The sequence below is a fragment of the Takifugu rubripes genome, chromosome 19, assembly GCF_901000725.2.
Source record: "Takifugu rubripes chromosome 19, fTakRub1.2, whole genome shotgun sequence".
NCBI lineage: Eukaryota > Metazoa > Chordata > Actinopteri > Tetraodontiformes > Tetraodontidae > Takifugu > Takifugu rubripes.
The window spans coordinates 17110320-17127434 of NC_042303.1; the positions used below are offsets into that span (position 1 = coordinate 17110320).

The 17115-nt window shown below is 43.2% G+C and overlaps 3 protein-coding genes across 10 annotated transcripts in view; 2 read left to right on the plus strand and 1 right to left on the minus strand.

Annotated features, from left to right (window-relative positions):
* The first annotated feature begins 210 nt into the window (after positions 1–210).
* Positions 211–4531, plus strand: cdk5rap1 (CDK5 regulatory subunit associated protein 1). Its single transcript, XM_003973728.3, has 13 exons — positions 211–963; positions 1041–1144; positions 1213–1247; positions 1350–1450; positions 1526–1736; positions 1843–1963; positions 2071–2301; positions 2414–2511; positions 2613–2668; positions 2788–2918; positions 3042–3191; positions 3390–3509; positions 4062–4531. The coding sequence occupies exons 1-13, from the start codon at positions 678–680 to the stop codon at positions 4209–4211; spliced, it is 1794 nt and encodes a 597-aa protein (XP_003973777.1). The 5' UTR covers positions 211–677; the 3' UTR covers positions 4212–4531.
* Positions 4253–8109, minus strand: LOC101073247 (bactericidal permeability-increasing protein-like). The gene is made up of 16 exons (XM_003973687.3): positions 7954–8109; positions 7305–7416; positions 7113–7227; positions 6895–7026; positions 6654–6809; positions 6492–6555; positions 6323–6383; positions 6152–6243; positions 5891–6067; positions 5758–5817; positions 5512–5679; positions 5362–5429; positions 5198–5240; positions 5054–5117; positions 4796–4872; positions 4253–4668 (listed from the first exon to the last, which is right to left on the minus strand). The coding sequence occupies exons 2-16, from the start codon at positions 7405–7407 to the stop codon at positions 4627–4629; spliced, it is 1422 nt and encodes a 473-aa protein (XP_003973736.1). The 5' UTR covers positions 7408–7416; positions 7954–8109; the 3' UTR covers positions 4253–4626.
* Positions 8110–13942: 5833 nt separating this feature from the next.
* The window catches only part of LOC101064134 (band 4.1-like protein 1), a 41936-nt gene continuing 38763 nt past the window's right edge, over positions 13943–17115 (plus strand). For 4 of the 8 annotated variants that reach the window (XM_029826587.1, XM_029826591.1, XM_029826589.1 and 1 more), the window contains exon 1: positions 13943–14096. The gene's annotated coding sequence lies outside the window, so the exon portion shown is untranslated. Of the gene's footprint in view, positions 14097–14228; positions 14713–17115 lie in introns of those variants that run through there. The other 4 variants (XM_029826592.1, XM_029826593.1, XM_029826594.1 and 1 more) reach the window with 2 other exon arrangements.

Here is a 17115-nt window from a genome sequence, read left to right on the forward strand (position 1 = left end):
CAAGTTTCAGCTTTGGAAACTGTTACACTTTCTTTTTTAAGCATAAAGTCAAAAAAGTTAAATTACTGCATAAAGTTAATTTACCGGTGTTAGCAAAGTGCATTTACACTCATTCGACACAATTAAACCGACAAATCGAGGCGATTGCTGCATCTGGAACGTTGTGTTTGATCGATCCCATTTTTGGACGGACCGTTTAGTTGAGCGACTGGGGGACATATTTGGCTAACGGACTGACGACATACAAGAGAATTCTCCATCAACTATTTCCTTTTTGGTTGTGTGTATATTTTTTGTAACAAATAGCAAAGCAAAGAAGTGGTGACAGTGTAATATTCAGCGCCTTTATTTCTTTAATATATAAATAACAAAGATAATGTAAAAGTACAATGTTCTCAAGTATTTTTGAGATCGATTTATACAACATATTCGTATTTTTGACTGCGTAACCTTATTTCCGGCGTTTGGAATAGGCCGATTGTTCGCTTGAAATGAAAATATTCATAGACCCGCATGATGGACACTTGAAAGACATTTCCTAAACATGTTAAACGTATTTATTAAAATACCAAAGTACACTCATCGATAACAGTTCACTCAAAGCTGCTAATAGATGTAAAATATCAACATTACATCTGATCGGTTCCTGGAAAGTATTTGATCTCTACGTAGCAACCATGGAGTATCTAAAGACTTCCAAGTTGTTATTTAGCATTACTCGAATCAGGAAAATCGTGGCGTTTGTCCAACCTAGATATTGTTCGAACGTAGCTCGGACCACTGCCAATTCCAGAGAGACGCCGGCACCTGCAGAGAAATTCAAGTCGCGAATTTCCTCTGGTCCAACATTTCAGGATTTCATCAAGGGTGTTTCGGTTAATAAAACGTCTGTGGAAAAGTCAGAATACCATGACCAACATACTTATTTTTCAGAAGCCATGGATATGGGAAACTTCCGAAAAGGTTCGTCCCCAGCCCCCAGTTAATATTCAAACATGTCCCTTCTGGGATCAAACCATAACCATAACTTAATATTGCAGTTTATTTTGAGACCTATGGCTGTCAAATGAACGTGAACGACACAGAGATAGCCTGGTCCATACTACAGAAGAAAGGTTATCAACGCACACTTGAATTAAGTCAGGTACCTGATCACTATCTATACAGTTGAACACCATGCGTGTAAGAACTAACGGGGTATCATGTTTACAGGCAGATGTTGTACTTCTGGTAACATGTTCCATAAGGTAAGATCACTTTTTTCCTCCTTATTTTGAAAAAAAAGCTCGTTACAAATAGGCAAAAGTGACGGTGATTAAACTAAATGATTAAAACCTGTCTGCCACTAGAGAGAAAGCTGAGCAGACCATTTGGAATAGACTGCAACAGCTAACAGCGATGAAGAAGAAACGTTTAAAGTCCCAATCACCAATGAAAATTGGAATTTTAGGTCAGTTCCTTCCTTACCCTCTGCATACTTGACTGTTAAAAGTGATTAAGACACTAAATGATGTATTTTTTTCAGGTTGCATGGCAGAGAGGCTGAAGACGGAAGTTTTAGAACGTGAGAAGTTAGTTGATATTCTTGCTGGTCCAGATGCCTATCGGGACCTACCCCGGCTCTTGGCTGTGGCTGATGGAGGCCAGCAGGCCAGCAATGTACTGCTGTCATTAGAAGAGACCTACGCTGACATCATGCCTGTTCACCATGCTCCACAGGGATACAGTGCATACGTGTAAGTCTGTTTTGGATTCTGCTATTTTGCCCTTTTCTTTTGAAATTTTGTCTGTGGAGTATGGAGTCTTGGATAACTTGTAATTTTGGATCTTTCGTGTTGGCAGGTCCATAATGAGAGGCTGTGACAACATGTGCACGTACTGTATTGTTCCCTTCACCCGAGGAAGAGAGAGGAGTCGACCTGTCGGCTCCGTACTGGAGGAGGTCCGAATGCTCTCTGATCAGGTTGGTTACTGAAAGCCCCCCACTCTTAATTCAAAGTAGACCTCAGGTCGTTCAAGCAGATGAGAGGCTCATCACTCATGATGAATTGATTGGTATATTTGGTTCAGGGGGTGAAGGAGGTAACTTTGCTGGGTCAGAATGTAAACAGCTACAGAGATACGTCACAACAACAGTTTTGTGGAACTGAGCTGACCCAGCTCAGCCGGGGCTTTAAAACCATCTACAGGACGAAACTGGGCGGTCTGCGCTTCTCTGACCTGCTGGACCACGTTTCACGCATCGATCCTGACATGAGGATCAGATTCACTTCCCCTCATCCTAAAGATTTCCCTGATGAGGTAGATGATACCTTGAATCTCAAAAGTCAATGCGGTGTCCATTTCTGCTGCCTGTGGATGCGACTTCTCTGTATTAAACCCTCTGCACTGATCTGTGTGTTTCTTTTTCCAGGTTTTGCAACTAATCGCAGAGCGAAAGAACATTTGCAAGCAGATTCACCTTCCAGCCCAGAGTGGGAGCAGTGAGATCCTAAAGGCAATGCGCCGTGGGTAGGAGGGCCTGTTTTCATTTGACAAATTTGTCTGTCATGTGCTTGATACAATTACCACTATTCTAGACCGCATCATAATTTCTTTATTAACGTTTCCAGCTACACAAGAGAGACCTACCTTGATCTCGTGAAGAACATCAGGACGATTATCCCAGGTTGCTAATAGAAAGCGTATATTTGCCTCCCTATCTTTTCACCATGAATGATACACTTTTTTTCCTGGAGACAGACTTGTGCATTTACGTGCATGCGTGTGTGTGTGTGTGTGTGTCAGAGGTGAGTCTCAGCAGTGACTTCATCTCAGGCTTCTGTGGTGAAACTGAGGAAGACCACCAGCAAACACTGTCACTCATTAGAGAGGTGGGCTACAACGTGGGCTTCTTGTTTGCCTACAGTATGAGAAAGGTAAACACTGTAACGTCTCGTCACCATCGACTATATTGTCCACCGGTATTTTTGTAGATGCCAATAAAAAACGAGCTCCAGTTTAATTTTGCGATGGCCATCGTGGTTTTTCCACTCTGACAGAAGACCCAGGCTTTTCATCGGTTACAAGATGACGTGCCGGCAGAGGTGAAGCAGCGGAGGCTGGAGGAGTGTATCAGCGTGTTTCGAGAGGAAGCTGCGAGGGTCAACGGCGCTCTCATCGGCAGCACTCAGCTTGTTCTTGTTGAGGGGGTGAGTCTTCCATTCTTGGTTACTACACCAATGGTAGAATGAAATGTTGCTTAACCATTTAATCAGCCGGAATGTAGTTTATTGTTCTAATAATATCTGGCATACGGAATTGTCCACTTCTGTTCAAAACCATAGTTTATGACGTGATGATGCTGAAGACAAGTGAATGCTGCTCACGCCTGATTTCCATATTTGCAGCAAAGTAAAAGGTCCGCTGATGAGCTGTGTGGGCGAACTGATGGCAACACAAAAGTGATTTTCCCCAAAGAAGGTTTCAACACTGCACCCATTAATGTGGGAGACTACGTGCTGGTGAAGGTAGGGTTTGATTCCCTAATAAAGTTCTTTTTAACCACTTTTTTTCATTATTTTCCTAGTCAGCTTCTTATCATGTGTTAGGATTAAATGGGCCAATGATAAAACTAGCCTGTTTTTCATCCCCTCTGCCCTCTTCTCCTTTAATGAGACTGAGTGGACAGGACCACGTGTCTCATGTTTTGAATGCAACTATCAGCGTTTGGCATCATTTAAATAAGAATCGGATGACTGCAATCACAAGATGTAGAATCCACACCCATTTAATCCACACAGCCGGGAGAGTCTTTGTACCTCACTGTGTTTACTAAAGGTTTGGACTTGCCTGGCCAAGAATGCTATTGTTTCACTGTTTCTGTTGACAAGTTTCCGTGTCAGTAAGTCAGTTTACCATGAAATGAAAGATATGATCCAAAATTTGGACCCATCTTTAACCCAAGCTATACAACCGAATCATGCAAGCCTGACACCATCTAGTTAAGATTAATTACACTTTTCCTCTAAGCTGCCGCAGTAGCACCTGGTTTTAAAGTTCATTCAATATTTTTATTTTAGATTTTGTCAGCCAACTCCCAAAGTCTGAGAGGTAGATGCGTCAGCCACAGTTCCCTGAGAGGCGCAGAGGAGCAGGATGGCTCTGTGCCGGTACTCCAGCTGCATCAACGTGTGGGCTCAGACACGACTGCTACTGAATCACGCTCTTAACTGGCCCAGGTGACTTTACAATAACCCAGCACGTCATCATGTCTCTTTTCATTCTCTTTATTGGATTTGGCAGCACATGGAAGTCATCAAGCATAAGTTGATCTCACAGTTACACTGGATTGGTGGACCAACAGGAGTGTGATATATGTATGTAAACTGCTCAGTACTGTATATTTGCTTTTGTGCACGATTTAAAAGAATGCCCTTGATCAAAAGGGACTTCTTACAGCAGTATATTTCGACATCCCCTTTACATCCCCATAAGACTAAACAGTGCAAAAGAATTTAAGAAAAATCTGAAGGAAATAAAATGAAGCACACAAAACATGTTTGTGTTTCCACATCTGTCAGGAGAGAATGCTTGTGTTTGGGGCCAGTCCTAGGAGGGGCATTCTCTTCATGGCCAAAGTGCTTCTCAGCCTGTGAACTTAACATCTGTCCCAATCAGCATATAATCCTGGAAAAAACAACAACACAGCAGTTAAAAATAGGCCTTCAGCTTGTGAGTTCTGGTGATTTCAAATTGCACAGATCACTAAATTTCCTTTCATATCTTGTCTTTATTAAAATAATTCATCTCTGACCTTCAGAATCTGTAGCTTGGTGTTTTCAAGCTCCATGTTTCTAATTGCAGGAAGTGGGTACCCCTTTCCAAGTTGAACTAAGAAACCAAATGGAAATTGCACATGTCAGAAAATCACTATATTTTCAACTATGTGAGCAGATGAAAGAATGAACAGCAAAGAATGTCACATAATATTTAGGTCCTAAGACAAACATTGTGGTTAAATGCAGCTTTAAAGAACACATTAGTGGCACAAAGGGAAAATACAACAGCTCACCATTCACTACTGGTATCACCACCCATTTAAGGACAAATTCGAGGGAATTACTGAGGGTCTGGACCTGTGGGGTGTAAGTCTTCGTTAGCTTTTGAGATTGCTACTATTGGTTCCTGTAGCAAATGTAGAAAATGCAGCTCTCACCTGAAACTGCCCCACATAACTTGTCTGCAGGCTCAGCTTCATTCTGTGCAAGTTAAGGAAAATTAGTTTGTGGCGTATTATCTTTATGCAGACATTTTCATACATATTTTCTTTTGCTTTTAAGAGCAAGTCGTGACTTAAAAAAACCCCAAAAAAACCCTCACTTGTTTAATGTAAGCGATACGCCAAGCTTCATTCCACTGAGGAACACTTTGCTGCTAACACTGGTGTCCTGTATAGACAAGAGAAAAAGGTTAGCTTTTAATTAGTTATCTAGAACTACCTAATCGTTGGATGCTAATGGCGTTACCTACCAAATTTAAGATGAAGAGAGGCGTGAGTGTGTCATTGGGCTGGATAGCATAAGCTGTCACTGTACCAGTAACCTGAACTGTTACTCTGTCGGGTTCAAATGTCACCACAGGACTTTTATCCGTCTTCATCAACAGTTTCATCATCAGGCCGGGGAATTGCTTGGAAATCTGAAAACACAAAGATTTAGTTGGACGGTCAACATTGAAGGTCGCGGCTCTGACGGAATGAGTGGCGTTATTGTTCACCTGTGGGATGAAGGTTCCAAATGTTGTGGTGGTGAGTCGGATGGGGGAGCGTTTGGGAATCTGTTGGTGCGGGCCCAGAAAGGTTAGTGCGATGTCCTGCAGGTGGGAGTGGGGACTGGAGGATGAGACTTACCATGTCATCAGTGATGTAGATGCTGAGGACTCCAGCTTTGTGGTACACAAATGCTGCAGAGTTGGCGGTGAAAGCAGACAAGGCCATGTACAACATGTTGCTGTTCTCGGGTGGCAGAGAAAAGGCTGGGGCAGAGAAAGGAGGTTCCTGATGCTGCCCGATGTTGTAAAACTGGCCCTGAATAAAGAAATAAAAAATCCCACGATGACTTTTCTCTACCATTTTGCTAGTCCTGAAAACTTAATGGTAGTTTTCTTTTACCTTCAGCTTCAAGGCGATACTAGAACTGGAAATGGCGGGTGAGGACACCATGGAGTATTCAATTTCTGCATACTTGTCGACATTGGCTAAAACTGCAGTACGGTAGAATTTTAGTGAGCTCTTCGGGTATAATTGAGCATAAAAACACATAACAGAAAGAGGACGTCTCACCATTAAGCGTCTTCAAACGAGGATTCATATCATCAATTGCGTTGGTCACCAGAGGGCAGATCTGCAGCAACAGAGCAGAGAAATTCCAGTCCAGAGGTTACACTGCAGTTCTGGTTGAAGGAGGATGTTCTTATCAAATAACCTGAAGCGGACTAATAGGATCACACACCTGTTTCTGCAGAGCACTCTTCAAAGCTTTCTCAATGTACTTTGAGAAGAGATTGTACAGCCAACTGGAATAATAACAAGGAATAGAGTATTTAGGGCTGTGTTCAATGTGCTAGGTATCACATTTAAAAGGGCATCCAGCGTCATGACAAGGGTTTCTAACCTCGCTCCACCGTGGAATTTAATTCTGACCCTGCCCACAGAGGCCGCACAGCTGATGGTGCTGACTTCAGGACGGCCGGTACTGTCACTTTTGACGGCGAGGCTTTCCGAGATGGACAGGTCGTTCATGCCCACTTCGAAAGAGCCGCTGTTCTTACTGTTCAAAGAGAGCAAGCGTCACTGCAGAGGGAACCCGGTAAAATGGATTCATCTATAGCGTATAAAAGGGAAATCATATTTACACCCATCGGAGGAACTTGACCCTCCAGTTTCCACGCAGGTTTATGAAAGCATTGTTTATGGAGAGTTTGACTCCACTTCCAGGCACCAGTTGAATTGGAGCGATCGGCAGTCCAATATTCACTATCTGTATACTAAAATAAAATATATTTGTCAAGACACTTTAAGGAAAGTACCGATCCAGCAATTGAAATCACTTCTTTATAAATAGATGCCTTACTTTGTCAGGCTGTACTGGACTTTTCCGATTGGGGAAACTCTCTGTTTGCCTGAAAAGTCTGGGATTCGGATTTTCTTGAGTTTTTCCTGGATTGCAGCGATTCCCAGTTGTCTCCCTGGAGGAAGGAAAAGTTTGATGACCCACAACGGCTGACTTGCAGGCAGGGACAGAAGCAGAAGCAGATTTGCTCACCATATTCGATGCCTTTATCGGTTATTTTGACCTCAACCCCGGGGTTGACACTTAAGATCACAGGGATCAAAGTCACCATCACCAGCCAACCACACAGGAACATGATGATGGTCTGTCAGAAAAGGGGGGTAAATAGGTAGGTTAGTGTTAGTCATTTTCTATTCAACGTCTTGTCTTTACTCTAATACGCAGTTTTGCATTCATACAGTAAAATTCAAGTTGTTTCAGTAAAGAATAAAAAAAGTCTCAAATGGCAGACAGGCCAGGTGCACATATGTTTCAAATGAATGCAATTTTACTGTCTGGATGTATAAAAATGTGCAGCCACTGCTGGAAACACCTGCCACAGTAGACCTGAGTGAAAGAACCGCCTGTCTGACTGCACGCAGCCTCGTGACCACCTGATTCAATTAGGAGCCATTTGAACGCCAGCCACTTCTGACCATGGTCAGTATTCCAGTTAGTGTAAAAACCTCAGGGAAAAATAAGGTATTTTTTTCTCTCCCTTAAAATACTATATTGCACGAAAACCGAAATGGAAAATAATGTTCTTACTTGTCTTTCTGGTTCAGGAATTTTGTTCTCCAGCTCTGTAAAATGCTCAGACTACTGTGATAAAGCTGAGAAGAAGGCTTACCAAAACCCTTACCTGAAGCAGATGCTGGCAGTAGTTTACTCTAAAGGGTCTGTTTTGCTTCTCAGCAGAGCAGAGTAGAATGAATGATGAAGGCACCACGCAGCCCTTAATATAGTTGGTGAGCCAGGAAGTGACATCAGAGAGGGATTCCCCAGCACAGAGCAAGAGTTGCAGAAACTTGGGTTTCCACACATGTTCTCACTGGCTGCTGTGTCCTGGAATGAAAACCTGTTAGTAAACATTTGAACATTGATTCTTATCGGCCTGATAAGTCAAAAATGAAAAACATATTTGAGCAGGTTTTTAGGTGTGAACCTGCAGATGGTTTCAATCAGTTTTCAAATGAAGAACTAAACAACAATACCACTAAATTGAATGTTCCTCTTTCACTGCACAGGCACGCTTGCTTTTAATATTCTATTGAATAATTATGCATGGCTCTCATTTACCTGCCTGTTTCTAATAGCGATTAGCGCCCCCCCCCCCCCCCATTGTCAAGTCTCACTTTTTTTGACAGCAACAGTTCCGTCCAACTCCTGGTTTGTTTTGCAGCCTGTTTTTTTTTTTTTTTTCTTTCAGGAGACTGTAAAGGCCACCTTAACCTTGTGCCCCTTTAGGTGGACTGAGTTGACCTTGACCTTTTTACGGTTATCGGTTTGCAGAAGCCTTCCTCTTTTTAACTTCAGCATTTCCACAGGTGGTGCTGATAAAAGTCGTTTGCTTCCTGAATTTGTTGAAACTTAAACGCGTCCCTCTGCTACTGGCAGTTTGGGTTTGACCTGATGAATGCAAATGCACCAGGTTTGTCCAGATGTGTAGCAAACCTCTGGTGCTGCGTTTTGTGGTGAGGACACTGGAGATGTGTTCTTCTGCTGACTCCTACATCATAAGGTATTTGTGCAGGTCACAATCCTATGAGTCTGATCATTTTCCTGCTCTTCCCGACCTTACCTTGACCTCCACTCTTCCTGTTAACTGACATTTTTATATTTCCAAGTGCAGGAAGTGGGTACCCCTTTCCAAGATGCTGAATAAAAAAGAATATTCTGCAATAAAGACCTGTAAAAAATGTTCCTACAGTTCTGCAATCTTGTTATTTTGTGGTTATCAATCACTTCTGCATTCAGAGTGTTGAGAAAATGCTTAAAGGGAACTCATGGCTGCTCAGATCAGATTATACTATAACACAATTACCACCTGTTTGTTTGTGGTATAAAAAGCCTTTTCTGTATTAAAGGCCCAGAACAGCTTTTGTTAAATCTTCCCAGGTAGAATTATTAGTTTCATCCATGAATAAGCTTATCATCAGTCACTTCTTTTTTTGAATACTATCTTTGTAGGGACCTTCATGGACACAATGTATGGCACAGCTCTGTATCCTAACCTAAACCATCCCAATGAACTCCCCGACCCTGACCTAAATACAATTAAACCTGAAAACCACGTCTTAATCCTCAAACATGTATTTGAAGTAAAATGAGTATTTTGGTACTCAATATGGACTAAAAATGAGGACACACACACACACACACATGCACGCACGCAGAGTTGTGAGGACCAGCCAAAACATTGTCCGCACTATGAAGCATTTACGAGAATCCGAGCACAAGGAATTTTCTTCAGGGTTTGCTGTATTTCCTTCTGGCGCATGTTCGCACTGGGAAAAACTGAGTTTGTGCAAGATGTTGTGTGCACAGCAGGCTCTTTCCCCAGTCTTTACGTGCAAGTTACTCAAACATTGATTTAGTGTTTATGATCATGTTCCCGACTCCCATTGTCTGCAGTAAATTCCAGGAATTTGTGCAAATGCAAATGAGGGATATGTCGCAATCAACCAGGCAAATGCTTAAACTCAACATAAAAGATGATCTCCTCTGTCTCCAGAGCTTTATTTGACGCTTCGGTAACACATTTAGCTGAGTTTGGGGGACGTCAGGAACCTTGTGCTTACATTTCAAATGTTGACGTGTAAACCAAGCACTGTAAATGTCGAAGTCTGTATTCTGTGCATTTCAGTATAATTAAGCGGTATCTTATGGTTTATGCGTAGTGTTATTTATTTATTCATTCATTCATTCATTCATTCATTCATTCATTCATTCATCGATCGTAATCTTCTCTTGTTTGGAGTTGATTTTCCTGCTAACGACCCTCTCGAATCAGGATGGAGCAACTAAAATGGTGCAACTCTGCCCCCTTGAGGATCAAACCTGTATAGCAGCCCCACCGCATCAGTTCAGAATGGCCACTTTAATATCATGCTGTTTCTTATTATCTAACCAGCCAAATATTAGTTAAACTAAACTACAATAGGCTAATTAATGCCTAATTCATGCCAATTCCTAAAAAATTATGGATAATAATTATTTTACTAATTCTGATTATGTCCAATTCTTAGAAACTGAAAAATAAACTTTAAAATACAAACCAAAAGAACACAAAATTTCCAGATCAGCTTACTTGAGCTTTAACCATTGGTGAAGGGGAAGAGTCGAGCTGTTTTCCATGAAGCACTAAAAGAGCTTCAGACTCTTTGCATGATTCCTCCCACAGATGCCGCAAAATTGATCTGTGCATTAGCCAACTGAAGTGCACTGAATACAAATTGGGCAAGTGCAGGCAGCAAGCAGGCAGGCAGACTGTCACTGGGTGGCTGATTTATTTATTTGTTTTCATCATGCTCAATTAGAATAATCTAAAAACCTAAAAGCTTCACTATCAGCTTTCAAATGTGTTTTGCTTCATTTATTGACGAATATTAGAAGCTAAATGATCTCAGTAATTCATAAGGCTTCACACACATTTGCTTTTTCCTAAATTCTAATTTTACTGAGATGACCTGTAGCAGTTTCTAATCATTTGGAATAAAATAAGTGCCAGATTTCGCACATCTCAATAAAGTTGCCTTTTCTATCATCAAACCTTAAAACATTTATAGTTAATCTACTCTTTACGGTCGCTATTTTCCAGACGGGATGAAAGCTGCCACTGCATGGGTCTTTCATAACCCCCCTGCGGGAACGTGATCACCTCCGTAATGACTTCTGCTCTCTGCACATTTGCACGTGTGCTGCTGTCAGGTATTGTGTTCGGGGGCTGCGGCTGCGGTCTGGACTGACCTGGATTGTTTTGGTGGAAAGAACAAAAGGGAGCCTCATGTCAATGGTTGAGTGTGCTGAGCATAAAAGGTGCAATGTGCCCCAGACAGAAGGGTTTTCTGTGCCCCCGTGCCATGCAGCTGTGGGGCCTGGGCACCCTTCCATGCCCTCTGCTCCAGTCCAGCCTCAATGGGCAAAACACTGTAAGCTATTTATGCAATGTCACACTTTCTTTTCCTAAAAAAAAACCAAACAGTAGTGGATGTTTTGATGGAGCTGCCCAGAGTTTGTAGAATTGAAACGTGTCAGCCTACACATATTTCACTTCTGTCTCCACAAGTGCTCCGACACGGGCGGATGGAGCGGCACAACAACAAGTGTGAAATGTATTTTTCTTTGCAGGGAAGGTAGATTCATCTGTTCATCGCCTTCACTGAGCAATGAAAACCGTGAAATTGTGTTTTTCCTGATAATACACACAGAGGACCCCTAAAATCCATTTTTACCACGCGGGCCTTTTAATCTTAACTCTTAGAATCTCTGGAGTGTAAAGGAGGGAAATGTTATCAAGAATATACAAATAATATTAAAAATGATTCCCCGTCTGCTCGAAAGAATAATTTAACGCTGTTATTAACGCTTTAAAAAATATCAAACTGTCTGTACGATTGGGCACATTTTCCCTTACTCAAATGTGATTTAAGATTAAGATTAAGATTAAGATGTAGTTTATTCATCCCCGTGAGGAAATTGAATTGTAGTAGCAGCTATTTCAGTAGCTGAGGCAGATCTGTGGTCTCCAGTCATGCATGACTGTGCGTGTAGGACAGGTTTGATGATGTGGAAGCATAACATTTGGATGATAAATGTAATTTTGGTAATGAGTGAAGGCTGAAGCTGGACCAAGAAGCATCATTCAGTCTACAAATCACCCGCTTCAGCCGCCGCCTGAACAGCCACCCCAGAAAAGCCGTGTGTTGTAGGACAAAGGGATTGAGAGGAAATGGTCGCGTCCTGGCCCACAGATAGCGTGGGTGGAACCGGCAATGAAAGGACCGGATGCTGCAGCGCTCCTCCGAGTCTGTTTTAGAAAGAGTGCAAACTGCACTGGGACCATTTTGTCATTTCACAACAGATGCTTTTGAATAGAGAAGAAAGTTGGAAGGTTAGATGTGACTGTTTTACATGAACAGACGCTACACGGTGAAAAGGAAGCAGAGGTTGGCTGGATGGATGATGAGAAACACGTACCTATACGGTCCTATCACACGCCTTCGTAGGGCAACACCAAAAGAACGTAGAGCAGCGATGGGACTGACTCCAATCACAACCAACAGACTGTATCAGTCACACCTAATTTAGAATCTGTTGAACAGTTAAATGTACAGATAGGACATGAGCTAACATGGTCTATATATAATGTCTAATATATATATAATACCTGCAATGTGGTGTATATTATCACCATTAATGGGCTCTTCATACCTCCGAATATGCATCAAGAGTTATTCAGCTGGAAATATAGGTTAAAAAACCCTCAAATTGTCCCTCAAACCTGCGACTGCAGCTTTGTGGTCGTACTGGTCGGCCACCAACACTTGTTCTACTTCCTCAACCCTCAGCCAGAAAGAAGAAATTAATTAAAAAATCATCAAGTTGTGTCCTCATTAAAAAGCGTCACTGGAAGCTCCACATCTCATAAAACATGCTGCCTCATCGCTTCACATGGAATATTTTCTTGTCAACTAATAGATGTTGCTGGTGGAATTCCAAAAGCCTTTTTTAAAGAACCACATCAACAACACTAATAATTTGACTGTAACTAAAGCTGCCATTTTGTGGGGTTTTTTGTACGTTTTTGTCTTATTCAGCCACAACAACAACAATGACAATAATATCAGCAGCAACAACAACAATAAAAATAACGATGATGATGATGATGGGTGCACATTTTGTTCACGGCAGAAAAAGACTGCATGATCATGAATCCACCTTCTCTGCATGCAAAGGTGAGCACTTGGGTTTCCAACAGTGGACTAAGTGATGAAATCAAAGGAACTTTACTGACGACACCGCAAGAAATAAAACAGCGACTCCTCTGATGTGCTGCTGGGCCTTAAATATTTCGCTGCAGCTGGAATCTAAACTGAAACATCTTCACTAACGAATCAGACATTTCAGTTTTTCGCATTGTTGTCTCTTTGATTACAGACTCCCACAAATTCTGCTGTAATGAGCAGTTCTGTCCCCTTCTTGACATGTCCTTTAACATGTACATAGGTATGACAGGTTGTTTTAGGGGCTACTATGACAATACTTCAGATATTTGAGGCATTCAGGTCAGAGGTAACCATCTAGGGATGACAAAGTTACATAATAATGCTGTGAAGTATAACTCAAAAGAGAATGCAAAGGCTTTTTTAAAAGATCAGTTAAAACACAGAGTCAACATGAGGCCAAGAAATTCCATTTCAACAGTTTTCAGCACAGAGTCCGTGTTGGCCAGGATTTGGGAGGTGTGTCACGAGAGGTAATAAACGTATTGTAATAAAACGTGCGCGGCCTTTCTTAAAGTCCAATCCAAAAATTAAAGTTTCACGCTGCTGTGGAAACACGATGCAGTCACGATGGTCTGTTTCCGCCTGTTTGTTGAGATCAGAATGTTTGTTCTCACACACACACACACACACACACACACACACACACACACACACACACACACACACACACACACACACAGAGGCTGTTTTTGACAGGATGACACTCGGCTTATTTGCTTTTACGCATTCCGTCTAAACAACCTGAACGCACGCGTGTGCACGCCTTCCTCCGGCCTGCCTCCCTGCATATGACAGCGTCCCTCCCTCCCTCTTTCTCTCCCTTTCCTCCTCCCCCTCCTCCTCCTCCTCCTCCCCCTGTCATTAGGCTTTTCACCGGCACAACACCGACGCACTCCCTTAAACCGGGAATAAACGCGGAGCCGTGGCGAGAGCAGGAGAGCCTTCCGCCGGTGCGCCCCATCCACGCTCCCTCCCTGAAGGTCCATCTGGCAGGAAGGTATGTTAGAATGATAATGGATTCCGTTTGCAGCCGGCTGTTGTCGTTTGGAGCTTTTGCTTGAATTTGTTGAATGTCCTTTTTCCGCGGCTCAGAGCTCACCCTCGCGTCTTTCCGCACCTGATTCCCCCGGAACTGCGGTCCTTTGTCACGTCGCGTCTTAAATGGCTGCGCTGAAAAGGCTCCTGTCAAGCGTGCAGCTGTTTTATTCGGCGTCATTACATCACGGACTTCAGCCTCTCGCCGCCTGCGCTGCTGAGGATTGTGTTGAGAATGATTCAGCTGGGATGTTTGTGCCAACTGGACGGTCAGTCTTGACTTTCAGCCTGCGAACCTGCGTCCAGGTAGTTGGACCCCTTCAGCGCCTCCCACCCCTTCTTTTCCCCGTGTTGGCCTGGACAGCCACTTCACTGGCGCACACGCGCACGCTAACAACACAGCTGTTGACTATGTTTGGATGTTTTACGTTGTAGTTGGCTTCTTCAGCTCGATCAAGCGGAGCAACTGGGGCTGCAGTCGGCTCATTCTGCAACGCACCCACCACCAAATATGCAACAGCCGTTTTGACAGATGCTCCGAGCTGCCACCGTGACTGTGCAGCCCACCTAGTCCAGAGGTCTGTTCACTGTCTTTTGAGTATTATAAGAGGGAGGCGACAGGTCCAACTTTGGCTGAGCACAAGCTCATTTTGCTACAGGTATGAAGCAGCTCTGCTTGCATTTGCGTGCTCAGACAGGCCCACATATGGAAACAGGCTCAGCTTTGGTCAGCAACCATTAATGGTTTGACGGCACGATACCATTACTATAGTGTTTAAAACTGCACTTGTTGGCTGCACTTTCAGTGGTCTTTTTATGAAAGTTTGGAACTTTCCAACTTGGTGTTTTATGTGAACAAAGTTGTCAGATTGGGTTGAGTTGCCACCCCCAACTTCCTACCTACAGGCCCCTTTTTGTGGCGTGCTGGTTTTGTGCGTGTCACTCGCAGGCGTGCAAGTATGTCCCGCTTCTACCAGAGTTGGTGAGACTGGCCATCCGTTGCAGTGCAGGTGGGCTTGTGACACCCTGTCACTGTCCTCCTTCAGGCTGCAGCGGCACCCTCCCGTCAGTGACATTGGGTGCCCTCACACGCTTCAGGTATCTGTCCCTCAAAGTCAGCCTGTCAGCCAGTCAAGGCCCCCCCCAGCCTTTTACCCATTACCTCATCTCAGCAGCCGTGACTCCTCTGTTTGGTCCTCGGTTTTCTAACATCAATTTACGCTCACACAGGAATCAGACGGGGCAGAGAGCGTTTAAATGGTGTATACTTTATTCTTTTAGTGCAGACTGCATGCACACAGTCTTACAGCCTATTGTCATTGATTGTGCACGAGTTTGGATGCCCGAGGGTGCTGCTGGGATTTCATAGCCCAGCATGCTGCCTGCCACCATTTGCAATTCAAACGAGCACGCATGAGGCATCCTGTGAGGCTGAAGCAGCCCTCCCCTCCTCTGTGTCTCATTGGAGGCAATCATTCCAAGCACTTGCGAAAGAACTTATCAACTCCGGTTGGAATAAGTCAGCAGTTGGAGACTTCTTGGTGTGCTGGCAGAAAAAAATATTTTCAAGAGAACATTTACCACGTGGGGTAGTATTTCTGTTCCAGCATGCAACAGATTTTGCGTCTTATTGTGCTAAACTAGACAGCAGCTTGTTTTATATAATCTTGGACTCAAATCTCTTTACATACTTTCTTTTAACTGGATGTGGATAAAATCATCATAGCAGCTGACGCTAGCACAGTGGCTGGGTTTCATAATTGAATTAAAGCTCTTCAGGTTGCTGCGTTATCTGCAGTCCTGTCTAAATTATATTACAGCGCAGACCTGGACGATGGACATCATGCTGTTTTTGCCATTAGTAGTTAAGTTATAGAGATTTCCAGGCACGCCGCCCAACCATTTGTTTTGCACTTGTCACATCCTTCTACCTTCTTCTTCAAATCACCTTTTCCCAAACAAGTTGAAACCCTGTTGCCGTCTCTTTGGCGAGGCCTTTATGTCTGGCTTTGATTCTCACTCACGGAGCCACAGCCACATTATTGCCTTCCTCAGATTGCATCATGCCGAGAGACGCAGAATCTCTTTGATTCTCTGCGACGGTTTCATTTCACCGTTCCGTTTTCCTCCTTCAGTCACATCCCGTCGTTCTTCACAGTTGATGGGGAGCATCACTTTGTCCTTCTGAAGGAGAGGGAGGAAGATTTACCCTGAGAGCCAGTAGCTCCTTGTGCCCCAGCCTGATGATTACGATGAGTCAGCAGGTTCTGCATCTTCCCCACTCCCCCTTGCTTTGCATACCTCCACTCATCCCTTTTGTTCCCTCCTGAATGCAGCCTCTTTGAACCTCTCAGGAGAGAAATTCTCCGTGCTCTGGTCTAACTTTGATCTGATGCAACTGCAACTGTAATGACGCACATTTTTGCCTCCATGTTTCTGGCAGCGAGTTTAACTGTGGAAGAGGAATTAGAACAGCTGCCACTTCTTCTAGGCTCCTTTATTTAATCTTAATCATTTGTATTCAGCTCTCTTGGCCTCTTTCACTAACCCAAGGCAGCAAAAATTCTTTTCTCTGGGCCACTTTATTCTTAATAATTGGAATTTTTGTGTTGTGGAGGAACGCTAATTCCAGTGTTGATCTGTGTTCGCGTTCGCGATTAATTGTGTTTGGATAATATTATATAAAATTAGTGATATGGGGACATATAGCCCATCTGAAGGTCAGTCATAGTGCAAACTATTTAGAAATATTTGTAAAAAGACCCAAAAAGAGGATTAGGGGAGATTAGAGTGGCAAAAAAACGTAATCATTTGCAACAACACCCTCGACTGAGGAAAACACGGGCTTGATTTGCACATACGCGCTTGAACATGTGGCACAACTGAAGTTGAATATTGTAGGCAAAATTGAAATTAGTCTTGCATCTGAGGATGAGCCTCCTCTGATAGGTCTATTGTGATTAGAATGATTTATTGCTTCA

Excerpts from the sequence above, each read along its gene's own strand:
- cdk5rap1 (XM_003973728.3), top strand. The coding sequence starts at position 678 with ATGGAGTATCTAAAGACTTCCAAGTTGTTATTTAGCATTACTCGAATC. Across the intron at positions 1,737-1,842 it reads CAGGGATACAGTGCATACGT|GTCCATAATGAGAGGCTGTG; the intron begins GTAAGTCTGTTT and ends TCGTGTTGGCAG. Across the intron at positions 1,964-2,070 it reads TCCGAATGCTCTCTGATCAG|GGGGTGAAGGAGGTAACTTT; the intron begins GTTGGTTACTGA and ends TATTTGGTTCAG.
- LOC101073247 (XM_003973687.3), bottom strand. The coding sequence starts at position 7,407 with ATGTTCCTGTGTGGTTGGCTGGTGATGGTGACTTTGATCCCTGTGATC. Across the intron at positions 6,244-6,322 it reads TCGTTTGAAGACGCTTAATG|TTTTAGCCAATGTCGACAAG; the intron begins GTGAGACGTCCT and ends ACCGTACTGCAG. Across the intron at positions 5,118-5,197 it reads GTTATGTGGGGCAGTTTCAG|GTCCAGACCCTCAGTAATTC; the intron begins GTGAGAGCTGCA and ends TACACCCCACAG.